The sequence below is a fragment of the Macrobrachium nipponense genome, chromosome 26 (assembly GCF_015104395.2).
Source record: "Macrobrachium nipponense isolate FS-2020 chromosome 26, ASM1510439v2, whole genome shotgun sequence".
NCBI lineage: Eukaryota > Metazoa > Arthropoda > Malacostraca > Decapoda > Palaemonidae > Macrobrachium > Macrobrachium nipponense.
The window spans coordinates 55217400-55235481 of NC_087215.1; the positions used below are offsets into that span (position 1 = coordinate 55217400).

General features: G+C 38.9%; 1 protein-coding gene across 4 annotated transcripts in view; it reads left to right on the top strand.

Annotated features, from left to right (window-relative positions):
* The first annotated feature begins 864 nt into the window (after positions 1-864).
* Positions 865-18082, top strand: part of LOC135200283 (nucleoside diphosphate kinase 6-like) — a 31416-nt gene continuing 14198 nt past the window's right edge. For 3 of the 4 annotated variants that reach the window (XM_064228775.1, XM_064228772.1, XM_064228774.1), the window contains exons 1-3: positions 865-1008; positions 7645-7738; positions 8164-8306. In XM_064228775.1, the coding sequence (XP_064084845.1) occupies positions 7661-7738; positions 8164-8306 (221 nt within the window). In that variant the 5' untranslated portion in view covers positions 865-1008; positions 7645-7660. Of the gene's footprint in view, positions 1009-6379; positions 6520-7644; positions 7739-8163; positions 8307-18082 lie in introns of those variants that run through there. The other variant, XM_064228773.1, reaches the window with a different exon arrangement.

An 18082-nucleotide genomic window follows, 5' to 3' on the forward strand; every position in this document is an offset into this window, starting at 1 on the left:
ATTCCGAGAGATTCCAATATTTCCAGAAAAGAATTTTCCGTTTTCAAAGTTTTTAACGCTTTTAATATTTTTCAAATAATTCTGCCAAACCTTTTCATATACAGTTTTACATACGTACCTCTGTTTTGAAAAAAAAATTAGGCAAGATAGAGGATTTAAGTAAAAATCTATTTACTTCACCTGCCTTTTCGTAGAGTTTCGACTTTTTCTTTCATGGACTGGTTTAAAGGGGGTTGGGTGGGGCCAAGTCTGGGTGGGACTGGATAATGATGGTTAAAAGGTGTGGTTAACAAGACTTTGCTTGGGCCTTTTGGCGAGATTGGTGCCATCGAATGACTTTAACAAACAAGTGTCAGAGCTTGACATATAAACGTAAAAAGGGAGATACCGTTTTCAAGAAACTGTACACTATATATATGCAACAACCACAGCAACAGCAATAATAATAAAAATGTATATTATTATATAATAATCCCCTACCCCCCTTACCGGGACACTTCCAGAAATTGCTGTTCTTCCAAATTCAGCTGAATATGGATAATAAAGCTACACATCGACATACGTACATATCTTGTTGGCTCTTTTCGAGATAAATATCTTGATTAACTCATTGTGGTTTCTTAAGAAATGTATTTTTGGCACGTGACCCCCGAAATTGTAATTTGAGTCTCATTGCCAACCTAAAGAATGATTCAAAAAAACAATACATGGTAATTGACAAACAAATGGTCAACGACGTTGGAAAAGGCATTATTTTGTATATCTAAAGAAAACAAAATTAATCTGAAGGAATACTACAGTATAGTTTTACGAACACATATGCATCAAAGAGGTGCCGTTACATAAGCTTCAGAGTCGCGATTTCATGGGAGGGATTGTAATGAGCCGATGGAAAGATAAATCTATACAACTACTACTGCGATTACATACACGAAATTGACAATTTATAGGAAAATTATCGTTATTAATAATTAATGTTTTGACAACTACGAAAGGCGAAAGCCTAAGGTACGTATTAACGAGTGAATAGATGTTTGGAAAAAGGAAAATTTAGATCATCAGTAGGCTATCTATCCTGTTGTATTTTGTTTGCAAGACTGCAAATGCAATAGCTATTAGCCTAGCTAGTAGGGTAGTAGGTAGTACTAGTAGATCTACCGGTATAGGCAGCTACCTACCTAGGTAGTACCTAGCTACTAGGCTTTAGGTAGGTAGCCTACCTACTCTAGCTAGCCATGGGGTAGATCTAGGGTACCTATCCGCGGCGGCCCAGACTATGGCAGTTGCGGTTTTTCTATGCAGTTTTACCTACTGAACAAGAATTTAAAGTAATATTTATTCGGACGACTGTAATTAACCCCCAGGGGCCAGTACTAAACACGGTGAAATATATTGGACACCCAAATCCCTAGTGGATGTCATATTTGCGGTTATGCTCCTTGCAGGGTAATTCTAAAGAATAGTAGCTACTACCTAGTTCCCTATGAACTGTAAGGAACATAACCGCGGATATGACATCCACTAGGGATTGGGGCATCCAATTTATTTCCCGTGTTTAGTACTGGCCCCTGGGGGTTAATTAGTCGTCCGAATAAATATTACCTTGAATTCTTGTTCTGTAAGTAAAATAACATAGGAAAATTTAAATTGCCATAGTCTAGGCCACCGTGGATCGGTAGTACGGAAATGAGAAACCGGGAGAAAACGTGCGAAACCGAGGCGAAACCGGCCGGAAAATAAACACAGGATAATAATATTGTTATAAATATGTATCATTTCGGTAAGGAATGTCATTTTCGGATGCAGATTGTAATAATAAATACTTTAATCAATAGATTTTCGTATTTTTTTCAGACTTTGAATCAATAGATTTCGTATTTTTTTCAGACTTTAATCAATAGAATTTCGTATTTTTTCAGACTGGGTAGGAGTAAGGCTCTATCCGCCGTTTGCCAGCTGGACCGGTACACGGACAATCCGGACCAGGTTTAGGGACAAGATCGATTAAAATTATGTTTATAAAACAAAGAAATTTGTTTTTGTTGTTTATATTCTTCTTTATATATTATGTTATAAAACATAATGCTTTTTGACTGTTTGATGTATATTATATTTATTTTTATTTATTTTCTCCTTAAAATTTCAATACAATTTGTTTATTGTTGAAAATATATATTCGTTTATTTTTTATATTTTCAATATTTAATGATTATTTTTTATGTATATTTTTTTTATTTTTCCCCTAAAGCAAGGATAATATATTTATTTATTTTCCCCCTAAAAATCTCATCCAAACATATTAAATACAGTATATGGTCCGGGTATTCTATAAAGAGGAAAATAAACAACAAGAACCGAACATTTTATACATTTTTACTTTATAAATATATTATTAGATAAGTAAATAAAATCCGAAACATTTTGTACATATTTATCTATAAATATGATATTTTGGAACAATTTTAATTTTAAATAGATCAAACTTCATGAAACATTTTATACATTTTAATTTATAATAAATTATAATGATAGGACAGTTTTTAATAAGCACAAATTAAAGGAAAAACTTAATATAATACAAACTTGTAACACAATTATATTGCCAGTATCTGGTGAATGCACCTGGACACACAATGAATGTGTGAATAGAATTCAATATAACCTCCTTTTTGCAAAAAAAATGTCTACGCAGTAGTCCTACCTATATTTTTGTATATTGTAGCTTTATTATGTACAGTAAAAGTGTCAAACGTTTACTAAAATATGGATCATATACACATAAAATAAATGGACAGATTAATTATTATCATGCACCATATGTTCTTAATATCAGGTCTAAATGTCTGTCACATTACTGGCAGTCCTTATTCTCTTATTCCATGATGTTGATTTAACAGCCTTTGTCCGTTTTCTTTGACCTGGTTTTTTTCCACGATGTTTTGGCGTAACGGCCATGTGTCCATGCTCGGTCCTGCTGATTTTATTGTCTAAGTCTTTGGGTTTCTTAAGAAAACGCCACATGTGTCCATCTCTTTGTGCACATGTCATAGTACACCATTTATCCTTGTTCAGTGTAAATGACATGTAGGCATGATCCAAAAGGAAGTCTCCCATGTCCAGCATACTTCTAGTTACTTCTTTATATTGTGCGCTGACTATATCCTGAAGTTTCAGCACCAGTTCATTAAGCTTCTTAGCTTTCCATTCAATAGCTTGTTTGATGACATGATTCAAGCTTTCGTAATTATTGTTTGTCCAGGTCATTGTTATTGTATGCAAGGAACGATTTTTGGTTGTATTGAAGTTTTCAGTCAGGAGTGGGACAATGCGAGAATTAAAGTACTGTAGGAAGCTGGGTGTTTGATCAGTTATTAGTTTCTTGCAATCCTCGACTTTCATCTCCCATGATAAATCATCATCTGCAGCTACGATACCTTCCTCTCCAAAAATCTTTGCAGTGATGATTTTTCGAGTAGCATTGTTGCATCCAGATTTGTCTTTTAAAAACTCATTGACATTGTTTCTAAGATGTCTTGTGCAACAAATCATGGAAGCACCAGGAAAGGCTTTTTGAAAAGCCAGACGAATTGCCTTCTCTTCGTCGCTTCCAAGGACAGGGTGAACATCAGTGTCCACTAGCATCCCAGCCAAATGTTGGAAGAATACGAAATATGTGTCGGTGTCCGAATTCCCATGAAGAAATATCGGGCCCGCCATAATTGGGTGGTCGTCAGTGGATCGTCTTCTGACAGCTAAGTTTTTGAAGACTGTTGCAGTGACGTGGAGTTCCCCCAAGTTGTATGTCTTGTCAACTCCCAAAACTGTAGTAAGTGCCCCTGACGTGCAGCAGAATCTCTTAAGATCAGCTATTTGTTCAGCATTGTAGAGAATGGCACAAGGTACTTTCCCATGATGACGACAAATCATTTGTATGAAAGGTGGTGTTACTTGTAGGTCTTCTATGGGTTATTAGTATAATTATTTATAAGTATTATTATTTATATATTAGTATCATTTTTATAAGTATTATTCGTTTTATCATTCATTAACTAGTATTAGTTATTAGTAACATTATTTATCAGTATTATTATTTATAAGTATTATTCGTTTTATCATTTATGAGTATTATTTATTGGTATCATTATTTATCAATATTATTATTTAAGTATTATTATTTATCAATATTATTATTTATTAGTATTGTTATTTATCAATATTATTATTTATTAGTATTATTATTTATTAGTATTATTATTTATTAGTATTATTATTTATTATTATACTATGACTCTCTCAGCAAAAGCGCACAAAATATTCCCGAATGGTCAGGAATAACTTTCCCTGAAATGAATAACTTTTCTTAAAACCTTCCTCAGCAAGGATAGAAAATAATCAATTAATTTACTGTATCGGCCGGAACGTAAAAGAGCCCAATTTGTTTCAGAGTACTTCCAAACAGTAAACAATCCCGCGTGTTTATGAGCCAAAAATAACTACCAGTGACGTATTTTCAAAATGGCTGCGGTGAGAAATCTCTCCCCTATGCAGAACCTGGCAAAACGCAGACCGCATACATTGTCCTGCAATCGAGATTGTTATATTCCCATCAGAAGTTACATTCCCCTTACATTGATTCCACAAAAAATAAAATTAACAATTTTGGGACGTTTTCTCGCCCGTTTTCTCTCATTTTCGCCACGGTTTCGCCCGTTTTCTCCCGTTTTCGCCCGGTTTCTCCCGTTTTCGCATTTCCGTACTACCCCCATTCCCCTTACATTGATTCCACAAAAATAATTAACATTTTGGGACGTTTTTGCCCGTTTTCTCTTATTTTCGCCTCGGTTTCGACCCAGTTTTCTCCCGTTTTCCGCCCACGGTTTCTCCCGTTTTCGCATTTCCGTACGACCCCCGTGGATTGCTTTTGTAGAAATACCAAATTCTTGTTCAGGAGGTAAAACTGCATAGAAAAACCGCAACTGCCATAATCTAGGCCACTGCGGAATAGTACCCTAGATCTACCAGACTCACCAGCTTTCATTGTTTTATTTAGATTTTTTTTAGCATAGCTTAATTAGGTAGGTATAAGGCTAACCTATGGCCAGCGAGGGAGTTGGCTAGGTAGGGGGAAACACCGCAGTGGATCCATCGTCATCGCGTGGATCAACCTTATTAACTTGATATTTAATTGGTGAAACAAGAATACAATTACATTTTTAAGCGTACCATTCAAAAGATTGAAGTTTCGTCAACATAATGTGATATATGAAAGCACCATACGAACTAAAATAAGCATGTGAGCTCTTCGTAAAATATGTTTTCAAGGCAGTTTTGAAATCCAATATGGCATCCACCGACTGAGGTGCCGTTCGTAACCGCAAAGGATCCAACATCTTTCCCAGCATTCATTTGAACAATGTTAGCGTATATATGTAACATTTATTGATCTTACTCAAGATTGCAGTAGTAATCAGCACAATAAAACAACATTTTGTTGCCTATATTAGTGAAGGTATGAAACTTCTTTTTCCCGGGGTCATGGTTTGAACTGAAATTCATTTTTACCTTGTAATCGGTGGTGTTATCCTTACTCCCATCACAACTGAAACTCCACAGGGCTTATTTGATTTTAATTATACATGTTTTCGTCTTAATTCACTCCAAATTGCACTTGAACTACGTTGCGGTTCCGGGGTTCCTAAGCGCTCACTCCACAAACACAGTTGCGGGCAGCACACAACCACATGGTTTACGAGGTGCAAAGATTTATTCCCTTTATTGTTTACTTTCCTCATTATTTAATTTAACTTTACTTTGTTACTTCAAAATGTTTATTTAATTCATGTCTATTATCCCTTTTTTGCAACCAAATTAACCCCGAAAAATTACAAATATTTCTAAAGTAGATATGAGCAGACGACAGCAAAATGACATCATCGTTGCCAATTTAGTGGAGCTTTACACTTATGCCGATGCATTTACAAAGTGTTTCCATGAATTCTAGTAGTCATAGTAATGCAATGATGATAAAATTGCTCTAATATGTATAGTATATACTACAAATAAATACGCTAATTTCACTTATTTCCCCAGTTTTGTGTAAGTCTTATACCCAGTTTGGAGGGTAAACACATACCAAATGGCAACACCAATAAATAATAGAAGAGCATGAACAATGCCGTAGGTACTGTTCACAGCAAAACTGTTGATATTTGAGTCAGGAATCTAGTTACTTTTTTAACAACGAATATTTTCAAATTAATAATCATGAATATGTAAAAAATTTATGCAATTCATGACCTTATACTGCTGTTTAATTATTTATTTAAATAATTATCTAGTGCACGCTTCTTCTTCTTCTTCCACCAAAACATTGTAGTTCTCTTGGATAAGCCGTGGTTGGTGTCGTTGTTGACGATTGTTGTGAAGAAAGTGCCCCAGCGTCTATGGGTAAAAGTGGTGTGCGGATTTAGCACATGGAATGGAAAGTTTATTGACACAAGCGACTCTGCAAACATCGAGGTGGTGTCAATCTTCTAAATTGTTGGTGTTATAAGTAAAAATTTTGAAAGCGTTGTGAAGATATGTTTGCACTACGCATGGCTAGACTTTCATTAACCTCTGTTTAATCTTAAAATATGACCTTAATTTCTAACTTTGGAGAAAATACTTACTTCGAAAGGATAATAGAGGTCTTGAGTTGTTGCTCTCACCACTGATGACTCGTGACTGGTGCCCATCTCTGGTGTCAGGACGTGTTAAAGTACTTTTTCGAAGGGTGGATCCACACGCGGTGAAAACTGGATCAGCTAGTCCAGTCGGTTGTTTCCCCTATAATACCTACCTAGGGGAAACAACCGAGTGGACTAGCGATTGTCTCCCCTACTAGCCACAGACAGTTTCAACCTGATGTAGTAGGTGTCGGGCTGTAGGTGGAGGACTAGTACACAGGATGACCTGTCAATTAATGTACCATATTTTTTATGTTCAAGACCTAAACTATTACATAACACTGTAGGTGATGTTGAATTGGCATAGGGGCATATACTTCCAGTGGTAAGCTATATGCCATTCCTCAGGCATAGGCTCTCGAATTGACTACCTGCATTTTCAGACTAAGCAGCTTCAACAAAGTAGTAGTAAAAAAAAAAAAAAAAAAAAAAAAAAGTCACATTTAATATTATACATAGCTAGGTAGTTTTGACTTAGGGTAGGAGGTTATTTCTCATTGTTGTAATATAAAATTAGGCATAGCTAAAAAGCTACTTCATTACATGGTTTAGTCTAATGAAGGAAGGTTGATTGTTCTTACTGTAATCAGTGCAGCACACACTAAGTTCAAACTGTTCTAATACATCAGGATTAAACTGACAAATTAAATTGGCATATTCCAAGATATTTTGCTGTTTACAGTTTTTGGCAAAAATTAGGTTAGTCCTAGTTTCTGCAAGAATGTTGTTTATGAACTTGGCATATTTTTGTAATTTCAGAGAATAATAGTCATAAGCCTACTGTAGGCAGGGGTAATGTCACATAGTTGTACCAAATATTTTATCACAACAAACAGGGTTCTTGACATAATTTAACTTCAGCACTGATCTTTAGTTGAAAGTAGTCTAATATAAATGATATAATTTGGACTTTCAGGAACATAAAATGAACGATGACTGTTAGAGGTCCTTTGCAACTTACCCTGGCTCTTTTTAAACCAGACATTACCAGAGTCCCTTATGTAGTAAAGGTTAGTACTTTCTGATTATGTACTTATATGAAATACATTTGACTAATTTCTACATATCATAAACTTATTTTTGTTTCTTGTTTTACATATTTTAGGTTTCAAGTTATTAACCTCAAAATATTGTAGATTTTTGTATAGCCAGATAGCTGACACAAAATTCCTTCCATAAATATTAGCGTGCTATGATGGTGAACAGATAAGATGATATAACTTATACTACAATCAACTATCTTTTATATTGCATTATCAGTTCTTCTCTGGATTTGTTTTACTACTTTGTGGCAGTCAGCCTGCTGGCTTTAGTATCTGTAGACAATTTGATGTGGAAGACATTACTGTGGAACTACGTATAGCCTTCATCAGGCATATTGTTTTACTTTGACAATTATTTCTCTGGAATCATTATTTATTTTTTTATTTTACAGGCCATACAACAAAAAATAATTGAAGAAGAGTTCTTTGTAGTAAGGCACAAGGAAGTTAGATTACATAGAGATCAGACAGAGAAGTTTTATGCAGAACACCGTGGGAAGTTTTTCTATAACAGGCTTGTTACTTTCATGGCAAGGTAAGCTATTCTGTAATTGAACAGTATTCCTAAATTCAGATCATAATTGTACTTTTTACTCCCTTGCTAATGTTACTGCTGTTTTTTTTCTGACTATCCACGTAATACCAGCTCTACAGTTTATCTCCTCCCTTTCATACATTTCAACAATGAGAATATCATATTCCATTTTTACTTTGCTGTGTCCATAACTTCTCAGACTGTCCTTTTTCCTTTGCTTACTTTCTAATCACCATAAGCAATATTTGGCATACAGTGATGTTTCAATTTTCTGTTCATTCCAATCTTTCTTGTTTGCACAGGTCAGTGGCTTCTTCCATTAAATCTATTACAAAATTCCATGTCCTCTTTAAATAACTGCTCCAAAGGCCTCCCTTTCTGCACATTTGTAGCTTCCTTTATTTATGATCATGGTGACTGACAAAGCTGTCAGTGCTGATCGTGGATGGTTGGCAACAGTGTTCTCATGTGTGACACACCTGTAACCCTCTTCATTCTAGACCTTATGTTATGGTACAGTAACATTACTGTACTTACTAAGTGAGTCTTTCAAGCACCCTCAGCGTTCATGATTCTCACGTAATTCCTTGTGTTGTTACTCTATACTAGACACCTTCTCAAGATAGTCATAAGGATGTGAAACAGTTTTGCCTTTCATATGGTGTTTCTCCAGTACGTACTAGTTGTGTCTTACAGATGGCCTCTGTTTTTTGCTTCATTGGCATAAAGCTCAATCCAAACTGAGTTTTGTTGATCTTATTTATTTTTTTTAACATAAAGTACACTACCTATAGTATTTCAGACAGTGCTATAAAAAATCTTACTCCTCTGTAATTTTCACGCTAGCACTTTCTTCTTCCTTGCACTGTATATTATTGTTCTCTTAATCTGTTCCAGCTCTTTCAGTCCTATCCCTTTAACAATTACTGTATCAGTAAATTGTGTGTAATTGGAATTTACAGTATACTTCACCGTTGCAATTATAAACACTTTAAATCTGCATTTTTGTCTGTAGGATTAGGTGCAAAATGAACTCACTCTCTCTCTTCTCTCCTGTGCTCTTACTGCCTGAATTTTCATGAGGTCTAAGTCTTCATCTGTCCCCTTTTTCTGACTTCCTGAGCATACTTGTAAGTTTTTGTCCTACTACATCCATGTCCTCTGCTTTTCTTACTAACTTCTCATGCCTTCTCATCACATTTCCAAACTGAATCTTTGAGATCTCAGCCTTTTCCAGCCACAGGATGCATCATTATGAATATTTCCTCATTCAAATATGTTCTCGCTCTGCATGCATAGCTATAAATCATAGCATCTGCAGTGACACCTCAAAATTCCCTCCCTATTCATTGCCAGTGCCCATGTACTTATTTGTCCAGTATAGCTATTGTTAAGCCTATGGTATTAGGGTTATAATTCCCTGTCCTTCTTTCATATTCTTTCAAGTTCTCTTTAATTTTAATGGATTGGATAATTGGCATTATATTGGTACTGTATCTTTTTATGCAATGAAAATTTTATCCACTAAAGTTATTCTCCCGAGAGATTTTGTCAGTAATGTGTACTAAAGTATCATCTTCTTCTTCTTTGCCTTCAGCTTTTCCTATTTCTATATGGGGTCGCCGTTTCTAGTCAGCCTTCTCCATCTTCCTCTGTCTGTACATCTTGTTCTCTTAGACCCTTTTCCTTCATGTCATTCAATAATTTATCTTTCCACCTGAACCTTGGCCTTCCGCTCCCTCTTCTGCCCTCCACCTCCATGTTCATAACCCTCTTACATACGTGTTGATCTTCTCTCCTCATGACATGACCAAACCATTTGAGTCTTTTTTTTCCTGAGCTTTTTTGAAACCTCTAATACTTTGACTGTCCCACTGATCAATTCATTCTGGATCTTATCTCTTTTTGTGACACCACACATCCACCTCAGCATTCTCATCTCGGCCACTTCCATTCTTCTTTCTTGTTCTTTCTTTATTGGCCAAGTCTCTGCTCCATAGAACATGGCTGGTCTAAGTACGCTTTTATAAAACTTTACTTTAACTATTGCACTGATCCTCCTGTCACAAATCATCAACAACATACTTAAATTATTAATCAGTCTCTTAGTATAGATCTAGCTTTAGATAAAATTAAATATCAACATATTGTAAACTAATATTTTGTCAGTCAAGGTTTACCGTTTCTGTTTCTCTTCTTTAATGATGGTGAAATTATAATCACCCATACTGTATAGTATAGAACATTCCAACAGTAATGTAATAACAACAGGTGATTGATGGTTAATATAATGGTTGACCTGTTTTATGATTAGGAATGACCTGCATTAAGTATTTTAGATTTTATCATTGAATGAGTTCTCCAGTGAATTAGGAATACCCTGCATGTTCCATTTTAATTGAAGAAAAACTGCTGCTTAAGTTTTATGCTTTTAGGATATTGTGCGCTTGTGAGCAAACTAGTGCTGTAAGCCCTCCTTATCCTAATAAAAGTAAAGGGATGGCATAACTTGGAAAAGGGTGTGTTGGGATGTGCACAATCCCCAGGTGGCTTACCACATATCATGTAATTTACTTTACTACCCCCCTACCTAAACACACAGCAAGTCAACATAATTTGTAGGATCCTTAAAATCATGAGCAGTATTGCACTGTAGTATAAACAGTCAAAATTTTTTCTTTCAAATTTTTTCTTTACTTTATACACACTTTAAAATACTGCACGTTAGCAACCAAAATGTCTCAGAAGAGACAGTAATTATGATACCCTTAATTTTGGCCCCTTGTGGAAAAAGTAACAACATACAAAAGTTATTAACAAATTATGCATAGAACACTGAAAGTATTAGACAGTTCAGTACAGTACAGTAAATAAAAAAAAGCAGAATAAATACAATAGATGAATGTAGTACACCTTTATGACCTGTAAGCTACTGCACACGTATGGTCATCTCCTAGTCATTAGTGTACCAATAATCTTTTCCATTATCTATTGTATACTATGTTTCTATTCCCTAGTGTATTCCCACATACAGTGGACCCCTGTATTTGGGTTCTCGGAATTTGCGTACTCACACATTCGCGGATTTCTCTAGAACATTTCCCATTATTCACGGAAAATTCGCCTATTCACGGTATTTTTCCATGAGAAATATCCACAAAGTCCTGTTTTTTTTAGTCAATTTCATCATAAAATGCACTTTTTGTGATAAAACTATTTAAAAAAACCAGGTATAAAAATTTTTAGTGGGTTTTTCCTGAGTTTTAATTAACAAAATAGGCTGTTTTAAGAGTTTTCATAGGGGTTCTAACTATTCGTAGGGGTTGGGGGGTGGCTGTCTGGTACGCATCCCCTGCAAATACGGGGGGACCACTGTAACTGAAACAAAGAAAAAGCCCAAATACAATTGAGCCAAATATTCTTACAAAACTATAACAAGCAAAATGTCCAAAGTTAGGACAGTTTTTATACATTTAACTTACCTGTCAGATATATACTTAGCTATTTGACTCCGTCGTCCGACAGAAATTCGAATTTCGCGCACACGCTACCTGTAGGTCAGGTGATCTACTTACCTGCCGCTGGGTGGCAGGACTAGGAACCATCCCCATGTTCTATCATATTTTTTCTGTCGGCCATACTGGCAACATCATTGTGGGTATCTCCAGCTGGATTCGTATTTTGCATCGCAATTGATCTTCGTTTGGACTTCTCGGTGACGTATTTGCATTGATTGTACTGGCATACGCGATTGTGGACCGTTTTGGAATTTGATTTGGATTGTTCAACATGATGTCTGATTCTGGAAATGTGGTGAGAATGTGTGTGAATGCGGGTTGTAAAGTTAGGATGCCGAAGGCATCAATTGATCCTCATACTATTTGCAGGAAATGCAGGATGTATGAATGTTCTTTTGGTAATACTTGTAATGAATGCAAGGATTTGAGTGAGGAAGAATGGAAATCTCTAACCTCATACGTGAAGAAGTTAGAAAGAAACAGGGTGAGGAGGTCTTCTTCCAAACCTTTATCTAGTTCTAGCGGGGTTATTAGTAATAATACCCTCTTCTCTTTTCCTTTTACTGCCCCATCTAATGTACCTGCTCCTTTATTAGAACACACAGATTCGGCATCTGAGATAGCGAATCTTAAAGCCGCTCTTCGGAAAATGGAAACCAAAATGGCGGCCTATGAAGGTAAGCAGTGTAATTATAGTGCTGTGGATAGTGATATAGTGTCCCAGTGGCAGTGGAGGGGGCGTCTGATTGTCTTCACAACGCTCCCAGGCCTAGACCTCTTTCAAGCTCCCAAGCCCAGAGGAGAAGGAATTGTCGAAAGCCGTAAGGAGGTTGTGGAGGATCCCCAAACAGTCAGACGTCCCTTCGGCATTTTCTGTATCGCCACAGAATGCCAGAGAACGTTACAGAAAAAGCGTTCTGCGTGAGTGTTTCTCCTCCTCGGAGAATTCCTCACCTAAAAGAGGGTGGAGATCGGCGGATCTTTCTCGCCCCCTTAAGAGACGTTTGGATGAACCCAGGATTACTTCTAGTCCTGAGCGTTTTCAAGAGGAGGACCATCCAGTAATTAAACAACCGAGGGTAGACAATAATGAAGAGACTAAAAGAATCCTTCGCACTATGCAGGATTCCATCACTTCTCTTGTGGGAGTTCTGTATAAAGACCCTCCCAGAAGGAAAGACGATTTCCTGCCTATTAAGAAGTCTAGGCTATCGAGGGTTCAGACTCGCCATAGTATTTTGTCTTCCTCTGATTTGGAATCGGATTCATCAGCCTTGCATAGGCCGCCGAGCAGGATCCGTTCTCCTGTCAAACGCAAGCACGAGACGCCAGACAAGAGCGTCGAGTTTGCGAGACGTGAAACGTCAGCCAGGCGCGAGCGTCAAGATAGGCGCGTCATGCCATCCAGAAGCAGGACGCCTCCCCAGGAACGAGGATCCAGGCAAGAGCCAGGACGCTACGAGGCGCGAGACGTCAACAAAAAGCAGGACACCTCTCAGGAGAGATTCGTCAGGCAAGCGTCAGGACGCTCCAAAGCGGTTGACGCCAGCCAGAAGCATGACGCCTCCCAGGAGCGAGGTGCGAGGCAAGAGCCAGGACGCTTCGAGGCGCGAGACGTCAACAAGAAGCAGGACGCCTCTCAGGAGAGAGTCGTCAGGCAAGCGCAAGGACGCTCCTAAGCGGTTGACGCCAGCAAGAAGCAGGACGCCTCCCACAGGAGCGGCTTCTCCTGATAGAGAATCGGTCAGGAAAGAGCGATCTCCTTCTAACCTGGAACTGGAAGAGATTTCTGAGGAAGAGTTTCAACTAACGAGGACTTTCCAATTATAAAGTTTTAGCCTCGTTACTTCTAGAGGTGAGGAGTTTGCGGATTTTCTCTTAGTCCTTGCAGCTCCTCCACTTCGCCGAGATCTCTGTTTTCGAGCACAAAACCCCAAAATCCCTCGGCGTTTCTTAAAGATGAAACTGGCGATCTCAATGAAGAAAGCCCCTCCAGTCTTTAGATTCGTGGCTTTTATCTAAAAAGGAAACTTTCAGAACGGTTTATTGCTCGCCTCCCTCCAAACTAACGGGGAAAAGAGGCATTTGGTATAAGACAGAAGAGGCGATGGGATTGATGCTCCCTTCGTCGGCAGATTCAGATTTCTCGAGTCTTGTAGAGTCTGTGAGAAGACAGTCTCTCAATTCAGCAAAGGCGTCCTGGAGTATGTCGGAGTTAGATCAGCACCTTAAGGGAATTTTTCACGTCTTAGAGGTATTCAACTTCTTGGATTGGTCTCTTGGGGTGCTGGCTAAGAAGATGAGTGAGCCAGATTTTCTAGATCCAGAAACTTTGCACAGTGTCCTATCTTGCATGGATAAGGCTGTGCAAGATGGTTCTGGTGAGTTGGCGGCTCTTTTGGATCTGGGATGTTGAAGAAAAGATCTATTTACAGTTCCTTCCTAACGAAAGGAGTTTCTCCTTCTCAGAGGTCCGCTTTATTATTCGCACCTCGGTCAGAGCATCTGTTTCCTTCATCTTTAGTGAAGGATGTTGCGAGATCCTTGTCGGAAAAGGCTACGCAGGACCTTCTTGTACAATCTACAAAGAAAAGTAGACCTGCAGTTAAGACTCAGAAGAAGGTGGCTCGGACTCCAGTGGTGCCCTTTCGTGGAGCCCCTTCAACTCGATCAACTTCGGAGAGAAGACCCTTCGACAAGCGAGGGAGGTCTTCCTTCCGCTCTTTTAAAAAGAGCAAATAGCAGCCTTGTCCTCCAAGCACAGGTAGGGGCCAGACTTCAATACTTTCTGGATGCCTGGTCCGTAAGAGAAGCAGATCCCTGGACTCTGTCTGTCCTACAGAAGGGGTACATCATTCCCTTCGTAGACAGACCTCCTTTGGCAACATCTCCAAAGGATTTGTCGACGAGTTACAAGGACCCTGGACTGAACGAGACTCTCCTTCAGACGGTGGTGTCGATGAGGGACAAGAATGCTATAGAGCTAGTGCAAGATCCTTTCTCCCCGGGGTTTTACAACCGCCTTTTCTTGGTTCCAAAGGCTTCGGGGGGATGGAGACCCGTCCCTAGATGTAAGCGTCCTGAACAGGTACGTGGAGAAAAAGAAGTTCTCCATGGAGACTTCAGCTTCAGTTCTGTCTTCCCTACGTCAGGGAGATTGGATGGTATCCCTGGACCTTCAGGATGCTTACTTTCATGTTCCGATTCACCCATCGTCAAGAAAATATCTAAGATTTGTTGTTCAAGGACAAATCTTCCAATTCAGGGCCTTGTGCTTCGGCCTATCGACCGCCCCTCAGTATTTACGTATCTGATGCGGAACGTGGCCAAATGGCTTCATTTAGAAGGGATACGCATCTCAATGTATCTCGACGATTGGCTAATCCGGGCCAAGTCAGAGAAACGGTGTTTGGAGGACCTACAGTCTACTTTGAACCTAGCAAAGACGTTAGGATTACTCGTGAACCTCGAGAAATCGCAGATGATCCCAGTCAAGAACTTAGTCTATTTGGGGATTCGGATGGATTCTCGGGGTTTTCGGGCTTTTCCGTCCCAGGAAAGGATTGCTCGGGGATTACAAAAAATCTCGAGCTTCCTAGAGAAAGAACGGAGTTCGGTGAGGGAGTGGTTAAGTCTTCTGGGAACCCTTTCCTCACTAGAACAGTTCATTTCGCTAGGAAGACTCCACCTTCGCCCTCTTCAATTCTTCTTAAGAAGAATTTGGAGTTGGAAGAACGGACAGCTTTCGGACACTTTCAGTATTCCTCTGGAAGTAAAGAATCATCTGAAGTGGTGGATTTTTTCCCTTAGAAAAGAACGAGGGCTTGTCTCTAGAAGTTCGGAACCCAAACCTAATCTTGTTCTCAGACGCTTCAGAGAAGGGATGGGGAGCGACTCTAGGGACAAAAGAAATATCAGGCCAATGGAGGAAGGATCAGCTAGACTGGCATATAAACTCCAAAGAACTTTATGCCGTTCTTCTAGCTCTAAAAGCCTTCGAGACACAGGTGTTAGGTCAAGTGGTACAGGTCAACTCGACAACACCACAGCGTTGGCCTATATCAAGAAACAAGGGGGAACTCACTCTCTTTCTCTGTTCCATATAACAAAAGAGCTGTTGTATTGGGCAAAAGAAAAGAAGTGCTCTTCTCACAAGATTCGTGAAAGGAGAGAAGAACATCAGAGCAGACAGCTAAGCAGGTTAAACCAGTTCTCCCCACAGAATGGACCCTTCACATTCAGGTGTGTCAAGCTCTGTGGTCCCTGTGGGGCAGTCCACATATAGACCTATTCGCCACCTACCTATCCAGAAGGATAGAGAACTTTTGCTCCTTAGTGGAAGACCCGAGAGCGATAGCGGTGGACGCCATGCTACTGGACTGGTCAGGCCTAGATGCCTACGCATTTCCCCCCTTCAAAATGTTAGGAGTGGTGTTAAGAAAGTTTGCGGCATCAAGAGGGACGAGACTAACACTCATCGCTCCCTTTTGGCCGTCTCAAGATTGGTTCACAGAGGTACAGGAATGGACAGTGGACTTCCCAAGATCTCTTCCACACAGGAGAGATCTTCTCAAACAACCCCATTTCGAGAGGTACCATCAAAACCTCCCCGCTCTCGCTCTGACTGCCTTTCGACTATCGAAAGACTTGTCAGAGCGAGAGGCTTTTCAAGCAAAGCTTCAAAAGCAATTGCTAGGGCCCGGAGATCTTCAACTATTCGGGTCTACCAATCAAAATGGGATGTATTTAGAAGATGGTGTAAGAAGAATAAACTGTCCTCTTCCGATACCTCTGTGACCAACATAGCTGATTTCTTGATTTTCCTTAGGGAAGAATCAAAATTATCAGTTTCTACCATTAAAGGTTATCGAAGTATGCTTTCGGCCGTATTTCGAAACAGAGGTTTGAGAATTGCAGAAGATAAAGACCTCCACGATCTTATTAGATCTTTTGAAACCTCAAAAACCTTTTCTCCTCGCACTCCGAACTGGAACCTAGATGTAGTTTTGAGATTTCTATCATCTAGTAGATTTGAACCTCCTCTCAACGCGTCGTTTAGAGATCTAACGAGAAAATGTATTTTCTTGTTGTTGTTAGCGACTGCGAAGAGAATTAGTGAAATACACGCTCTAGATTCTCGAGTAGGATTTAAGAGCGATGCGGCAATTTGTTCTTTCCAGACTCTGTTTCTGGCTAAGAACGAGAACCCCTCTCAAACCCTGGCCAAAGAGTTTTGAAGTTAAAGGACTTTCAAATCTAGTAGGAGAGGAATTAGAAAGATCTTTATGTCCGGTTAGAGCTTTGAAGTTCTATTTAAAGAAGAAGAATGAACTAAACGGATGTAAACAAAGCCTGTGGTGCGCAGTTAGGGATCCTAGTAGACCCATGTCAAAAAATGCATTAGCATTCTTTGTGAGGAGCATTATTACGGATGCTCATAATGACTGCACTGAAGACTCTTTCAGGACTCTCCGAGTGAAGGCTCATGAGGTTAGAGCGGTAGCCACTTCATTAGCATTTCAGAAGAACATGTCTTTAAAAGACATTGTGGATGCGACTTACTGGAGGTGTAATTCAGTGTTCGCATCGCACTATCTCAAGGACGTTAAAGTAACATATGAAAAGTGTTTCTCTCTGGGTCCTTTTGTATCAGCCGATACAGTGCTGGGGCTGGGAGCACATAACGATCCTTAGAAAAAATTTGTATTTGTTCAAAATTTTGATAGTACATAGATCTACCTTGTGAGACGAGTTGTTGGTTTTTTCTGCTGATTAGTATGCTTGCTGGCGTACGGACGTCCGAGCTTGGATCAGTGGGGGGAATCAAGAGACGTCTTACTGAATAGATTGTACAAACATTTTTTTTTAATTTTATTTTTATTTTTGTACTTTACTGTACGAATGTTTTTTTGTGTTTCGAGTTTGTTGGTCGTTTGCAAGAGGTTAGGGGATAACTTCTTGCAATCTTAGAACTAACATGGATAGGTTTGAGGTGATCGGGATCGATGTTGTGCTCCTTGTATAAGGTCTTGTCAAGTAAGTGGATAAGCACCATTGACGTAGTCCTTCCAGGATCTACCAAGTAAGCGGGTAAGACCCCTTTGGCAGAACCACAAGAACTCTTAGCCATAGATCAATATCTCGCTGAGGCTCTTGAGACTGTCTAGACTCCTGGATTGTATTCATGAAGTCTTCAGTCTAAACAGGTAGGAACCAAGGTTTTTATTTTTTATTTATTACCTACAACGATAGTTGTGA